Source organism: Tremella mesenterica, assembly GCF_000271645.1.
Source record: "Tremella mesenterica DSM 1558 unplaced genomic scaffold TREMEscaffold_1, whole genome shotgun sequence".
Classification (NCBI taxonomy): Eukaryota; Fungi; Basidiomycota; class Tremellomycetes; order Tremellales; family Tremellaceae; genus Tremella; species Tremella mesenterica.
This window is the reverse complement of record NW_006711225.1, coordinates 4,579,739-4,593,662: the sequence shown is the minus strand read 5'-3', so window position 1 is coordinate 4,593,662 and position 13,924 is coordinate 4,579,739. Positions and strand designations below refer to the sequence as shown.

The 13,924-nt window shown below is 45.8% G+C and overlaps 7 protein-coding genes across 7 annotated transcripts; 5 read left to right on the top strand and 2 right to left on the bottom strand.

Moving 5' to 3' along the window:
• Positions 1 to 552: 552 nt before the first annotated feature.
• Positions 553 to 2,204, top strand: TREMEDRAFT_24544 (uncharacterized protein; the record flags this gene model as incomplete). Its single annotated transcript, XM_007000451.1, has 10 exons — positions 553 to 684; positions 729 to 833; positions 880 to 974; positions 1,027 to 1,090; positions 1,130 to 1,291; positions 1,332 to 1,462; positions 1,515 to 1,778; positions 1,826 to 1,898; positions 1,944 to 2,079; positions 2,134 to 2,204. 10 exons carry the CDS (start codon positions 553 to 555, stop codon positions 2,202 to 2,204), a joined length of 1,233 nt encoding a protein of 410 aa, XP_007000513.1.
• Positions 2,205 to 2,466: 262 nt separating this feature from the next.
• Positions 2,467 to 3,493, top strand: TREMEDRAFT_25861 (uncharacterized protein; the record flags this gene model as incomplete). Its single annotated transcript, XM_007000621.1, has 6 exons — positions 2,467 to 2,535; positions 2,605 to 2,696; positions 2,854 to 3,048; positions 3,155 to 3,257; positions 3,300 to 3,400; positions 3,448 to 3,493. The coding sequence occupies 6 exons, from the start codon at positions 2,467 to 2,469 to the stop codon at positions 3,491 to 3,493; spliced, it is 606 nt and encodes a 201-aa protein (XP_007000683.1).
• Positions 3,494 to 4,098: 605 nt separating this feature from the next.
• On the top strand, positions 4,099 to 5,309 carry TREMEDRAFT_25258 (uncharacterized protein; the record flags this gene model as incomplete). Its single annotated transcript, XM_007000546.1, has 5 exons — positions 4,099 to 4,285; positions 4,409 to 4,506; positions 4,553 to 4,646; positions 4,726 to 4,877; positions 4,986 to 5,309. The coding sequence occupies 5 exons, from the start codon at positions 4,099 to 4,101 to the stop codon at positions 5,307 to 5,309; spliced, it is 855 nt and encodes a 284-aa protein (XP_007000608.1).
• A 592-nt stretch (positions 5,310 to 5,901) lies between these two features.
• Positions 5,902 to 7,347, bottom strand: TREMEDRAFT_37268 (uncharacterized protein). The gene is made up of 5 exons (XM_007000825.1): positions 7,033 to 7,347; positions 6,719 to 6,920; positions 6,454 to 6,581; positions 6,133 to 6,297; positions 5,902 to 6,080 (listed from the first exon to the last, which is right to left on the bottom strand). Exons 1-5 carry the CDS (start codon positions 7,186 to 7,188, stop codon positions 5,973 to 5,975), a joined length of 759 nt encoding a protein of 252 aa, XP_007000887.1. The 5' UTR covers positions 7,189 to 7,347; the 3' UTR covers positions 5,902 to 5,972.
• Positions 7,348 to 7,401: 54 nt separating this feature from the next.
• TREMEDRAFT_59452 (uncharacterized protein) lies at positions 7,402 to 9,841 on the bottom strand (the record flags this gene model as incomplete). Its single annotated transcript, XM_007001604.1, has 13 exons — positions 7,402 to 7,522; positions 7,585 to 7,809; positions 7,885 to 7,968; positions 8,417 to 8,659; positions 8,804 to 8,958; positions 9,007 to 9,077; positions 9,165 to 9,276; positions 9,322 to 9,380; positions 9,434 to 9,505; positions 9,550 to 9,571; positions 9,677 to 9,700; positions 9,742 to 9,749; positions 9,796 to 9,841. 13 exons carry the CDS (start codon positions 9,839 to 9,841, stop codon positions 7,402 to 7,404), a joined length of 1,242 nt encoding a protein of 413 aa, XP_007001666.1.
• Positions 9,842 to 10,154: 313 nt separating this feature from the next.
• On the top strand, positions 10,155 to 11,711 carry TREMEDRAFT_25086 (uncharacterized protein; the record flags this gene model as incomplete). The annotated part of the gene is made up of 8 exons (XM_007000519.1): positions 10,155 to 10,253; positions 10,401 to 10,528; positions 10,628 to 10,674; positions 10,716 to 10,814; positions 10,882 to 10,964; positions 11,011 to 11,063; positions 11,108 to 11,117; positions 11,163 to 11,711. Coding segments are annotated over 8 exons (1,068 nt in total), but the record flags the coding sequence as incomplete, so codon positions are not given.
• Positions 11,712 to 11,980: 269 nt separating this feature from the next.
• TREMEDRAFT_37265 (uncharacterized protein) lies at positions 11,981 to 13,923 on the top strand. Its single transcript, XM_007000824.1, has 3 exons — positions 11,981 to 12,111; positions 12,351 to 12,505; positions 12,789 to 13,923. Exons 1-3 carry the CDS (start codon positions 12,033 to 12,035, stop codon positions 13,662 to 13,664), a joined length of 1,110 nt encoding a protein of 369 aa, XP_007000886.1. The 5' UTR covers positions 11,981 to 12,032; the 3' UTR covers positions 13,665 to 13,923.
• Position 13,924: the final 1 nt, after the last annotated feature.

Sequence of the window (13,924 nt, the reverse complement as noted above, 5' to 3'; positions counted from 1 at the left end):
GATGAAGTGAAGAGAGTGGAAGAAATGATGCCTCAACAACGCCCACTAGTGCCTGGGGTTGATCCAGATATCCTTTCGGGGCGCTGTCCGAATTCGGTGATCAAAACGCTGTCTCGTGTAAACCATTACGAATTTCGGATTTTTACCTACATGAATGAGTTCAGAGGACTGCTGGCAACGTTTTGATATGCGACAGAACATGCATGAGTAAGTATTCAGTGAATGGGTGGAATTTCGGTATACCAACGAGATTCGCGTTGGCAGTGACAAGATCCTCGGGTTGAGTGACGGGTTTTGGGAGAAAGTGGCAAAATTTCAACCGGATTAATTCGCGCCACGTCGGGATTATCCCTACGCGCGGTAAAGCGGGCCCGGCAGTAGGAAAGAAGGTTATCAATGTCCGACTAACCCGAAAATACCAAAAGCCAGGTGTAATTGTGGCCCCGCATCGCGTACCCCTCACCTCTTGGGATTCTCACAAACCCCTTGACCCTTGACGACTTGTTACATCGTTCTCACCGTTCACCCCCACCACACAGAACGCATAGTAGCATGACTAGGACTCAACATCATCATCACAACACCCCCCAGTTTCCTGTCTACTGTTTGGACTGGGTCGACGACACAACTCTTATTCTCGGCGGCGGTGGTGGAGCTTCTCGATCAGGTATTGAGAATAAACTCGTGAGCATGACCGTCAACAATCTAACGAGAGCTCATGTTCTCAGAAACTATGCAGAGTCTCGAAAGATGGAAGAAACGTAAAATACATCAACGAACTCAAGCTCAGTGGAGATGAAGATGCTCCAATGACATTAGCCATCGACCGGAATGTGCGTCATGGGTCGACGTGGAATGCACAGGCTGATAATGATATAGAACAAGCAGCTCATCACTGGTATCAACGCCAGTGCAGCTAGTGTACGGGAAGGTAAAAACGAACAGTGTAGGACGTTTTCTTTCGGGAATGATAAGTGGGTGTCCTATCGCCTGGTTTAGCTCGAAGAAAATGAGCTGATTGGACAGATTAGAATACGTCAAAGCTGCTGGGACAATTGATGCCATTTGGTCCGATGACTATCCCTATCAGGTAAGCTATATCCTCTTGAATCAAAGCTGATAGTCATAGAAACTTACTGCGTTCTCGACAAAGCTGAGTCTCGTAGCAGTGGGGACGACAGATAACCAAGTTTCGATATTGAGATCACCTTCTTTGGAAGTGGTCGCTCCTACGTTTGCTGTGGATGGCGAGTTGGTCGATCTGGATTGGGGCGGTGAAGGTGAAGAATGGGTGAGTATCGTTCCTATATCGTGTCCGCTGACCTTTGCAGTTGGCAGTGACTACAGATGCCTCACTCTGCATCTACCACGTGAACACAAATGACAAGGTCACTCTGGAATTGAAGCAAACTATTTATCCGCCCAGTCTTGATATATCCCCTGTCGCTTTCCGTGCTGCTCGGTAAGTCCTCAAACTCTCTGCATCTGGTACTTCAGACGAATTTGACTTTCAGATTCTCACCTGTGAAGGTCTCGCCGCCTACCATTCATGGGGTTTTGAATGTTTCCAAAACACCAGCCAAGAGAGGTGCGCCTCGGAAAGCTTTCGTGGTATCTTTCGGTATCGTAGCAGGCCCCAGCATCGCTCCACTCGTTCTTGACTCCTCTCAAGGTAGCACAGTCAAAGGCAAGGAGAAAGAAGGTAGTGACTTGGGCAAATGGGACGTCTTGGTGAAGCGTGAAGTAGCTGGAAAGCCAATCACAGTCTTCGATGTCAGGTGAGCAGGTTTCTTCTTGTTACGAACCACCACGCTAACTTGTCCAGCTCGGACGGACAGTTGCTAGCATACGGCTGTTCAGATCTCTCCATCGGAATACTTGACTCCAAGACTTTAGCGGTGAGCCCGTGTCAATCTGCTATTCTTAAAATGCTGAATGACTAGCCCCTTCTCAAGATCCTTCACGCACACTCGTTCCCTCCAACCGCGCTCAAATTCAACCCTTCAGCATCATTGATGGTATCCGCTAGTGCAGACAATACAATACGAGCAGTCGTGGTCCCTGCTTCATTTGGTGGGGGTGAGTTCACCCGTGTTCATGGACTGAAGCGCTTCTGTCTCAGCTGACGGTCAGTGTCCATGACACTCATTGCTCTCTTGGTGGCGATCCTGGCTATCCTAGTAGTACTGGTAATGAGGAGATAGTAATGACATTGTACCCGATAGGGTGTTATACAGATGAATGTGATACGTCTCATGAAATGCCTCCCATCAATGAGGCATTCAAGATGATTTGGTCTCATTGGTAGAAGGGCAACTTGTGCGGTCCGTGCCTGTCTCACCTCCCCCCCCCCCCACAAAGACAAACACCTTTCTCTCCCCATTCACCACTTGCTCTTTTACACACTTATCTTGTTCTGTCCACCAGTGCACCCGGCGTCACTCGTCTCCAGCAGTCTCCCTCACCATGGACCACGGTCATTCAGGTCATGACGGCCATTCTATGCCCATGCCTCACGATAAACCCATGTGTGCGGTCAGTGACGTTCTTGGCCCTTCTTGCCACCCACCCTCAATCAGATTCTAAAGCAAGCTGACCACCCAGATGAACATGTTATGGAATAACCAAATCGCAGATACATGTGTCGTCTTCAAATCATGGCATATTCATGGACCATGGACTATGGTGTTATCATGGTACGTCATCCTGGCTCACTTGCTCATCCTTCCTCTCCTATGCGCCCTAACCCCCTAAGCCGTCCCCACTCCATACATACCGACCCTACAATCCAAAAAATCAATCTTTCAGCCAATGTTCTCTCTGTCTCATAGATGAGTTATGCCTGACAACCAGTATCGCTGTCATCGCCGTCGCCATCTTCTACTCTTTCCTACTTCATCAGATGAAAAGACTGGACATCAAACTCGCTTATGGCCTGTCCAATTCCGCTGGGAGGAGAGAGGGATCGAGTACGAGGAGAGAAAGTTTGATTCCACCCATACCTACTGGATATAACGCTATAGAGACTGGTAATGTCAAAACGAGTCTGTGAGTACCTTTCCTTACAAAATACCTTCTTCCCCACACATACCCAGCTATGAGCTCTTAGAGGGACCATAACATGTTCGATAATATGAGACTTGTATTTGTACAGGGTCAGTATCGCTTTAGTACTGATGAACAGTACTCGATTACCTATGCAGGCTCGTCTGTTCCGAGCTTTCCTTTATGCCATGTCCGTTACCATATCATTCTGGGTAAGTCTCCGTATGAAGTTTATGACCCAGTTGACATGATAGTTGATGTTAGTCGCTATGACATACAACACTTTCCTCTTCTTTTCCATAGTTGTCGGAGCATTCATAGGTCATGTCATGTACGAAGGGGAAATTGATATTGGGTAAGTCTCTTCCTCTTCCTCGTCGATCCTCAGCGGCTGATGCATAGGTCTTTGCTGGGCGGTGCCGGGGCCAAAGGTCTGGCTTGTCATTAGACATCATCTAGATACATGTTGTGCATAAGTAAAGTCATAAACCACTCTCTGACATATCCTCACTCATCAGTCAAATCATTCGATATGGTAAATGAAGATCAAGAGCAAGTAGTGACGCGATTTACTGTCCTCCTTTGATGATCTCCTTGCTAATGCTCTGACTTGTCGCAGCGTCCCGAACACGGAGGAGGCGTTGCCGCTTTTCAACTCCGACCAAGAGCAAAGTCCGACAAAATTTCTCAACATACGAGTGCACGATGACTTCTCAGTATCCCTATCATCTTCTTAATCACAACATCTCCTACGACAACTCGTCATATTTGTATCTCCAGCTCGACGTCCCCGCTGTTATCCTCCAGGCTTCACCTCCCACACATATACTTCTCGCCCACCCTTATCTCATTCTGCTCTTCTGCTATCCAATTACCATTTGTCACACCTTCAATATCTTCACACTCCTCTTGGCTATCTCCGACACAGCCGTCACTCAATCGACATCATCAGGTCATTGCAGTCTTAGGATATCAACATCTTCCCATCGCTACCGCCGCCATCCCTGTTAGGATCTAGAACCAGACCCGATCGTCTTCTCACTATCTTGACAGATGCCTGACGCCGAGAAAAAGAAGAAGGAATGGCTGGGTCGAGAGACCTTTCCTACAATCTGGCTGTTTATCTGTCTCATTTTCAACTGGATCGGCATCCTCGCTCTGTTGATGCTGGCTATCGCAGAGCTTGTCATCATAGTGAATAATTGGAAGACGTATCACGATACCTACGGATACAAATATCGTGAGCAATACATGCACTACCTCTACCCGTCTCACTCCCCGTTTCTGTGTCGACCGTGAAAATCTTCTTTTCTCAACCTCCGTCCTTGGTGTGGCATGATTGAGCTTTTGCACTGACTGCCAGCTGCTTCTGGTTATATTGGTGGGTCAACATGTGGGTTTGTGGAATATACCAATGCACCCAAACATCTCGGATCTATTCTCTGGACTTTGGCGTATCAAGTGGGTACCTGTATTTCCATTCGTCCCTCATCGTCGCTAAGTACAGGTGTCTATTATAATATTCGCCTTAATGGCTATCGCTTCCGATTTCGCTTGGCGTAATGCGAGTTATAATAAATATGGACAGAAATTTGTTCAGTGTAAGTACATCCCATCTTTCCTAACCGCATACTCGAATCTTCGCACAGATCAAGAGCGATCGTGCTGACAAGTCTACAGCTTTCTATGCAGAGGGTATAATGACCGGTGAAAGGGACAAGAAAACACGTTTACCATTTTATGTCGTTGCCAACGCCTGGTTGAAATTCTTCATTACCATTTTATACATGCAACAGACCTTCTATGGCCTTCGAGGTGGATCACACAGGTGCGTGTCATTACCTATCATTCTACCCCATATCACATACACGACATATTTTTTTCCCTGCATTTGTTTTCCTAGACACTTACAGACGTGGATTCAACCAAAGCACAGTTAGAAACTGACTCATAGTCCGTCAGACTGCCTTGCGGCCTCTTCCGTAACATCGGGAAGTGTGACAGCCTCCACATCAACTTCAGCTTCAACAACAGTATGGTGGTCCCGCGATTGGTCAGATAACTCGAGGTCATGTAATGTAGGTACGGTCGTTGAACCTGGTAGATCACACGGAGTGGAACTTTGGGCGTTTTGGTGTGGATGGATTGTTTTTGGTTCTATCGTTCCTTGTATAATTGCTTTCATCGTGAGTTTACTGGCTTCACATTTATCCTTCCGCCTTCAAATCCACTTGAACCTCAACCCTCCGCCACGTTTCGGTTAAGGCTTGTCTATACATCCCACTTGTTGTCGCATTCTCTCTTTGGCTTATTGACTCCCCGCAATCCGACCGAATCACATCCAGTCAATTTCCTCTGCTTGCTTTCGAGAAGGAGCGTCGATCTTTCTGCTAGCCATTGGAGGATTTGAATAATCTTAACTGACTACAGTTTCTCGTCGAACACGCTGCCAACAAGAAGGAGGGCACTGCTGCTGCCACAACATCATAATCACAAAATATCCAATCAGCCTTTCCCGAAGTCAGGTGTTTAGCGGCTGGACCCGATTTGCCCCTCCCTCATGTCTGTGTGTATGGATGTATGTATAAGAACGGCGAAGTTGATTGGAGAACGTATCTTGAATTGTACAGTTATGTCATTTCTCCAAGAATTGCTCCCGACTTCCATACCCCATGCCCTAGCAACTTGATCGCTCACTCCTACATATAGAGTACATACCTGGTTCATGGCCGGATGACCTTTAGTGACTCACCCAATCCGGACTCTTCGGCCTCTTTGTTTTCTTTGATCTCACTCGTCATCTCTCCTTTCGCTTATCATACAGAAGATTAGATAACAGTGTGATAAATGGACGAGGTAATTATTGAATAATCTGCATATTCACTGACTAATCACACAAAGCGAACATCCTGTCAATCCTCTAAGCTCTAAGCGGAGATAAGTTTGACACGTTCTTCCAAAGGTTGAAAGTCTTTGGGGTGGGCGGGATTACCAGGGGGACCGATAGGGACACCGAAGGGCAACAAAGCGGTACACTACCAGTCAGCTTCGGACACCAGCTGTAGACGAGATAAGAAGGTGACTCACCCTCCAGGCGGCAGGAACTTTGCAGAGCTCGGTGATGGCGTCCTGAGTCTCTTGGCTATATTGAGCGTAATGCTGAAGACTGGCACCGAGACCTTCTTTCTCGAGAGCGGTCCAGACGATGTATTGGAGGATTCCGGTGGCTACGTCAGACCATTGGACAAAGGCCTGGAAGTTAGTTTAGCTCTTTGGTGAAAAGTGTGAAGCGGTCACTTCCGTAATGGATAAGGATTGGGGTAGAACGGAGTGAGTGACTATGACCAGAGTGGGAAAATTGATGTGATGAATGAGTAGTGAGGGTAAAAATGTGGCGCAATATCTCACCTCGGCGACGAAAGGCATCTTCTCTCCCCAAGCCTTGACAACGTCCATGTCTTCGAAAAAGGCGACGGTACCGTATCCAGTCTTGAAAGCTCCGTTGACACGACCGCGAGCTTGTTCTTCTTGGTCCTCTGTGAATGTCAGGGATATTTCTTTTCTCTTGAGACGGAAGTCATTCATGAGGGTTTACATGAGACAAAAGCGACGAATTGAGTAGAATAGCGAGGATTGAAGAATGAAAAGGCTTCAGAGAAGAACGAAAACTCACTGTCACCACCGAGACCTTTGAGATTAGTCTCGAGAACTTTCTCCCAAAGCTCTGCATGAGCTTTTCCAGTCAAAACGACCGCACGACTCTGTTGCATGTTGAAAGAGTTTGGTGCGTGTTTGACGGCACGACCGACGAGAGCGACGAGTTGTTCATCGGTCAAAGGGGATTCGGCTTTTATGCCATAGTATGAACGGCGGTTCTTCATGATCAGCCAACTGTTATCGGTTTCTTTTTCAATTGAGATCGATAGGAGGGGGGTGTGGAAAGGGAAGGGAGGGAAGAAGGAAATGAGAGGGCGCAAATTAACTCACCTCGACAGCATCGAAGAAAGCCGCTGAACCAGAAGGGTTCTTTGGCTCTTGAGTAGCCGCAGATACAGGAGTAGGGATAGGCAGCTTTGCGCTAGCCTCAGCTTTGTTTTCACCCATGTGGAGAGTTTTCTTCAATTGACTAGCGAGAGAGGGCATGTAAGTGTTAAGCTACTAGATTGGATAGAGATGTAGGTTGGATATGAATTAAGTGCGTGAACGAATATATATGAAGATGAGCTGCGGTGAGTCGGATTGTGATTGGATGAGGAAAGGCGAAGGAAGTTGTTGTTGAAGGAAGAAACGATACGACTTGGTGAGGTTTAAGTAGTTGAGAGACCGAGTTGGCGGGTTGGGTTTTAATGGGAATGCTTACTGAAGCACCGTGAATGATGGCGTACACGTCATTTCTAATCGGAGGGCGCAACTCGAGAGGATTTCAGGGTTCAGGGTCGGAGCTCGGACTTGCTTTTCAAGCTTTTTAAAGGAAAAACTTTAGTCAAGCCCCGGCCCTCGGGCGGAGCTAGCGGGATTGAACTTTTTTGTAAAACTTACTAGAATTTTCTCCCGTTCTCTACGGCGGTTATTTTCTCCTTATGGTCAATGTTGCATGTTGCATACTGTATGGCTTGAATAAAGAGTTTTGAAAAGTGTTGAGATTTATGAAGTGGGGAAACTGGGATTGATACATTTGGATATACCAAGTTGCAAGTGAGAGAGTGGTCAATCTCTGTCTGCTCATAAAAAGTACCGAAAGAATCCCAGGATACCGTCGTCCAGCTGTCAAATCACCTTTGACAGCTGAACTCCTGAAACTTCCATCTTTGATCGTCAGTCTAGGCGAAAGGTACTCACATGAAGCGCGAGCGGCTACCGGCTACCGGATCCGATGGTTTGACACCAAGACCGTCGGTCAACACGTCATAGGTCGTGAGAATACTGAGAAAGAGTTGATTTGATTGATGTGAAACCGTGCTTCTTCCTATCTGTCCAGTCGTCTCATGTAACAGATCGTTTATTCTCTGCTTGCTAACTTCCATCGTCTTGGTCCAGGATCCGCAAGACCCATCAGAAAACAACTGTCAATGAAGCCGTCTGATCGTCAAATTGCACCTTACGAACAAGTCAATCGTCTCTTCTAGCATCCAAGATTGATCCCTCTTGGAACGTTTAGACCTTTTGATCATCTCACCTCTCCAACCTTCGTATACTCGGTACACATAGAACACTGCGTAAGCATATACACGCCATCAGAAATCATGTGGAAATACATGCATGTTTCTAATGGTACAACCTAAATGTGTGTGGAGATGCGGCAATGATGTACGTGAAAGTCGTTCACCGATGACCCGAAATGATATCTATCTCCCGAACCTTTGACACTGACTATGCTTTCTTTCCCTTTTTCGTCTTCGGTCCTTCGGCAGATGCGGAAGCGCTAGTGGTTCGTTTGGCGGTAGGAACGGTGGTGGTTCGTTGTACAATCTTGGATCTGATTGTGACCTGAGGTTTGCAAAAATCTCCTTCTTCCACCGCTTTGCTTTCTTCATCGTCGGGAGATATTCCTTGGTCTTCTTCAAATGCGGGGACAGAATCGATTGCTCCTCCATCACAAAGAGCTCCCAGGGCTCTGTTTTATCAGTCAAGGGCCGATTTTCGTTCGTGTCAAGTGGAAGCAGACGGAGAGAAACGAAAAGGAACAAGTCGGGAGAACACCTAACGATGAGAGGATAGAGGAGAGAAGCAGATGAAAGAAGGCGGAGAGGGAACTCACTCTTTATACACCTTCCTTCGATCCACCCATTCTTTTCGCCATTTCACAAACTCATCATCAATCCTCTTTGCGTCGTCTTTCGTCAGAGGCGAGACAGCCGGTTGACCACTGTCTGTGGTTCGATACGGAGCTAAAGCTTTGGTAGTTAAGTCGTTCTATACTTTTCAGCTCTGGGGATAAACAATAATCTAAAAGGCACATACCTCCGCCCGCAGATTCTCTATATCTTTTCCTAGATCTTTCGTCTTTGGTAAAGCCATTTTAGATGAAAGCTCTGCAACTCAGCTTGTATCTCCGAAGGTCGTGGATAGGGACGGAGAAGGAGGAAGAGGGTACGGGAAAGAATATCGCGAGACCTCACGAGATTGTAAATCTTTCAACTCTTTCCTCTTCTCTTCTAGCTCCCCTTGAACTTTTTTGAGCTCCGTATCAATCGTGTTCATCTGTTTACCCGATAAAACAGGTAAATTATTCTTTGTATCATCAGCTGGCCGAAATTCTCGATGCCCAAGACCAACCTGATTGTACACGAAGACTTGTTGTTTGCCGTACTCTTTCTTCACTATCTCGCCTCGTTCTGTTCATCAGCACACTTAGAGTCACGAATAGAAGAAAGACGTGAGCACGTACCCGCTAGAGTTAACATGATCTTCTGTGCGGCAGGTTTAGGGACTTTGTTCTTCAAGTTGGCCGAGACGTCGGCTTTGAGATGAGTTCTTTTCTTTCCGAAAGAAGGACGGGCGCACTACTACTATATGGCCTATTGACCTGAAGTATCAGCTGAGATCATTACAGCCAGATCCCACATGTTATAGGAGAGAGATGGGTGAAAAGAATTTCGAAACGTTCCAACGAGGAGAAACCGACACTCACCGACTTGAGATATTGCAACACCATCTTCTCTTCAGCGACATTACACTGGACAGCTATCAACTCACTTCTTCTGCTGAGATGATGTCAGAGACGATCTTAGGATATTGAAAAGAGCTCACCCTCATCGCCTTTGACCGCCTTCTCTTTGGCTGCTTTGGGTGGCATATCAAATGTGATGCAGGATGGAGAAACGAGGTGGTCGCGTGGAGTGGGGGGGCACTCGATTTTGAGTGGGGGAAATGTCATTGAGTGTGGCGAAATTGACGCACTTCTCTTCGATCTTCTGTCTCCGTCTTTCTTTCTATCCTTTCTTCACTGCCACAGTAGTACTCTGGCCTCTGTGCGTTGATCGCTTACTCTCTATATCATATCAGTGCAACACGTCGAGATCTGGTAGCCCAAGATGGGTCCAAAAGCCCTCAAGGAGGATAAAGTCAGTTAACCGTCGCAAACCCTCGGACGAAGAGCTGATCAGTAGACGTTCGGGATGAAGAATAAGAACAAATCAGCAAAGGTCAAAATGCAAGTGGCGGAGATCAAGAAGCAGCAATCTATGGCGGGGAAGAATAAGGCTGATGTGGGTATCGCCTTTGCTCATCTTCAATCCCAATCTAAATTCCGTATTGGGTTCGAGCTTCGACTGTTCTACGCGTGCTACTTCAATTGGCATGCTAGGGAACTGATGGGATGGTCGTTCCCTTAGAAGCAGACGACTGACGATCAGCTGGCCAAGGAAAAAGAGAAGGAATTGAGGCTAAAGGCCAAAGAGGCAGAATTGCAAAAGAAGAAGATGGAAGCAGAATTGTTTCGTACTACAATTCAACCTCAGAAAGTGCCATTCGGTGTTGGTCAGTTCTTTTCTTTACCGTGTTGTCCTATGTGAGCTGACAATTAGACCCGAAGACTGTAAGTAACTACGATTATGTAACTGCAGTTTAAGAATAAGCTGAGATCCAAGGTTCTATGTCAGTACTTCAAAGCTGGCTATTGTGAAAAGGGTCAGTTTTCAGTCGGAGAGAATTTACGCAAGCTGATGAAGAAGGAAACAAGTGCAAATTTTCACATGACCTCAATGTCGGACGTAAAGTGGAAAAGGTCAACTTGTACCAGGACACTAGAGAGACCGAGAAGGAGAAGGGTGAGTCATGTCTAACATTTATCGCCGGCATAATGGGTGAATCAGGGAACTTGAAAAGTTGACGTAGCAGATTTAATGGAGACTTGGGACGATGAAAAGTTGAAATCGGTCGTGGCTCAAAACGCCAAGAAGCAATCCAACGCTACAGACGTGAGTTTCTTTGCACGGTTCTCAGGGCCTATATACTGAAAGATAGATCGTCTGCAAATATTTCATTCAAGCTATCGAGGACAAGAAGTATGGTTGGTTGTGAGTTATCCTCTGCTCCGTGAGAAGGTATGCTAACAAGGTAGCTGGGAATGTGTGAGTTATACTTTCTCCATTAAGGGAGCAGAGTACTGACCACAGCCCAACGGAGGTGATAAATGTCATTATCGACATGCTCTACCCCCAGGATTCGTCTTGAAAGCAGATAAGAAAGCCGCGGACGATGCTGCCAAAAAGAATGCTATATCACTAGAAGAGTTCTTAGAAGTGGAACGACATAAACTTAAACCTCCACTCACACCCGTTACCCCTGAGACCTTCGCAGCGTGGAAGAAAAATCGGATAGAAAAGAAACAAGCGGAACAAGAGGCGATGGACAAGGCCAAGGCTGTACAGAGAGCAGCAGGTAAGATGACAGGTATGACGGGTAAAGACATGTTTGAATTTGGCGGAGAGCTTTATGAGGATGGGGACAATGAGGATAATGCTGAAGATGATTGGGATATATCAAGAATGTTGGCGAGATACGTGAGCTCTATTCTTCTCTTCACTTATCAGTTTCATTCGCTGACTTTTCAGCGAGCAGAGGACACCCGACCTGAGGATGATGTGAGATTGGAAGACGAGACGGATACGGTGGAAGAGGTTGCAGGACGAGTGGCGGAGGTTCAGGTGAATGGGGATGGATAAGTGTGTTGTTGGATTTGAATGCTTGAGAAGGAGGGGGAAATTTGCACAAGGGAAAGTTTATTTGCATAGTCTTGAGCATTGTTCATATGATTTTGCATGCAGAGTGATAGTAGAGTACTCGTAGTCTATTCAGGAAGTACCATGCATGTAAGCATGGTCGTATGACGTATTCGAACCGTTTTCGAGTTTCGATATTCACTCCCGCCACTGACCTCACCATCCACTTCACTTCAGCTTTATCACTCTACATCTCGTCCCTTGTCCCCATCGTTGCCTGTGCTGGCTGCCTGTATCTTGCATTTCAGAGTCAGCGCTGGTATCATGGACATACAAAACATCACAATCACATCCACTCAAATCGTTCCCCAACCTAAACCACATACGACGTATACCATACAAAGTGAGTCCTTCTCGTCTTCTCTAGCCCCTTTCCATACCAACCTTTCCCTCATGTCTCCTATGAGGATCAGCCATCAGTCAAGACTGGTGATATTTCGGGATCAATAAGATATCTGTATATAGATCAGGATGACGTCAAAGAGCTGGTTAGACAGACAAAGCGGAGAGAGAGGTCATGGTAACCAGAAGGAAATGAGGAGGGAGATAATGGGACTTGGGGAAGAAGTACTAATTATATAGTCTCTACTCCTACGCGAACATGGACAGTCAACAGACGATATAACGATTTTTTGGCTTTTCACGATGAATTGAAATCTTCTACAGGAAAAGAACCTCCGGCTCAATTACCCGCGAAACATACTTGGTCTCTCACACGTAGTGTATACGATGACAAGGTGAGTTTTGATATTACCTCCTTTCGCCTCTATCTAGTCCTCCATCTTTTGGTCTGTCACTTTATCCACGTTTCTTTCAAAACATGACATTGGGTAACTTATCTTTACCCGACTCCTTCATTGAATCTCTCATTCATATGTCGGCCGTGTTTCCAATCGCACGGCACACGTATGTTCACAGTGTCACCAGTCGTATGTCCACTCCATCATATCCTTAGATCAGGTTCAGAAACCCAATATCATATGTTGTCATAAACGTCATTACTCGTTCACTGACATACAGATTGTTCGTGAACGTCGTATTTTACTAGAACAATACCTTCGTACTCTTCTCACTACCAAAGATCCACGTTGGCGACAATCTTATGGTTTTTCAGATTTTTTAGCAGTCCCAACACCTCGAGCATCTTCGTCCACCGAACCAACATCTTCTTCAAATCTATCCTCTAATTTACCTCCACCACCTGATATTTTCACAGCTACCAATTGGCTATCCGAACAATCTCAAGTCCAATCTCTCCTTCGACTCGTACGTGCCGCTCTTTTGAAAAGGGATGCATTGGCATTACAATTATCCGACGCTTCCGGTTCTCGTAGTGCTGGTGTTCAAGCCAAACGATTATTGAAAGAAGTTTCTGTCCGTCTTTCGAATCTAGAAAAAGGTTTGATAAGTTTATCAGGATTGGGGGAAGGAGAAAACAGAAGAAGAGAAGAATTAATTGAAGGTTTAAAAGCTGAAAGAGATAATTTGAATAGAATGTCAGAAACAGGTATAAGAACTTCTGGTTCAAATTTCTCATCAAGTGCAGGAATAAGTTCAGGAGGTAAAGATACTATGCCAGGTGGAATAGGATCGATTTGGAATACGAATCCTCAACCTGGTAGAGTATTTGGAATCAAGAATAAACCTCAGGAAACGGAAGAAACCAGACCTTTGGATGAAAGAGGTTTAGTTCAATTACAACAACATCGTATGGATGATCAAGATCAACAATTAGGTGAATTGAGTAAAGTTTTACAGAGACAAAGAAAAATGGGAGAAGAGATACATCAAGAGATTGAAGAACAAAATGAAATGTTGGATCATGTTGAAGGTGAAGTGACGAGGGTAGGAGGAAAGTTGGCAAGGGCGAAGAGACAGATGAACCAATTGAAGTGATTTCATACGACTCTCACTACCTCTTTCAATCTTTTTCCATTCACTATCCGATATTATACACCTCACATAAGCCTTATCACTGCTTCGCGCTTGGATTCGTATCCCGACAAAAGTGTGATTGGAGTAGGTACAAAGGGCATTGTGTTGGAAAAGAAGACAGATGGTGGCTTTGGTTACGAATAACGACGCACGATATGGGTAAGAATGTGGTGAGTGTCACTTTAGTCTTCTCGGGTGTAGCGATGCTATAGTAATTCACA

Excerpts from the sequence above, each read along its gene's own strand:
- TREMEDRAFT_37268 (XM_007000825.1), bottom strand. The coding sequence starts at position 7,188 with ATGCCCTCTCTCGCTAGTCAATTGAAGAAAACTCTCCACATGGGTGAA. Across the intron at positions 6,921-7,032 it reads CTTTCTTCGATGCTGTCGAG|AACCGCCGTTCATACTATGG; the intron begins GTGAGTTAATTT and ends CTGATCATGAAG. Across the intron at positions 6,081-6,132 it reads AAGTTCCTGCCGCCTGGAGG|TGTACCGCTTTGTTGCCCTT; the intron begins GTGAGTCACCTT and ends GCTGACTGGTAG.
- TREMEDRAFT_37265 (XM_007000824.1), top strand. The coding sequence starts at position 12,033 with ATGGACATACAAAACATCACAATCACATCCACTCAAATCGTTCCCCAA. Across the intron at positions 12,112-12,350 it reads TACGACGTATACCATACAAA|TCTCTACTCCTACGCGAACA; the intron begins GTGAGTCCTTCT and ends CTAATTATATAG. Across the intron at positions 12,506-12,788 it reads GTAGTGTATACGATGACAAG|ATTGTTCGTGAACGTCGTAT; the intron begins GTGAGTTTTGAT and ends ACTGACATACAG.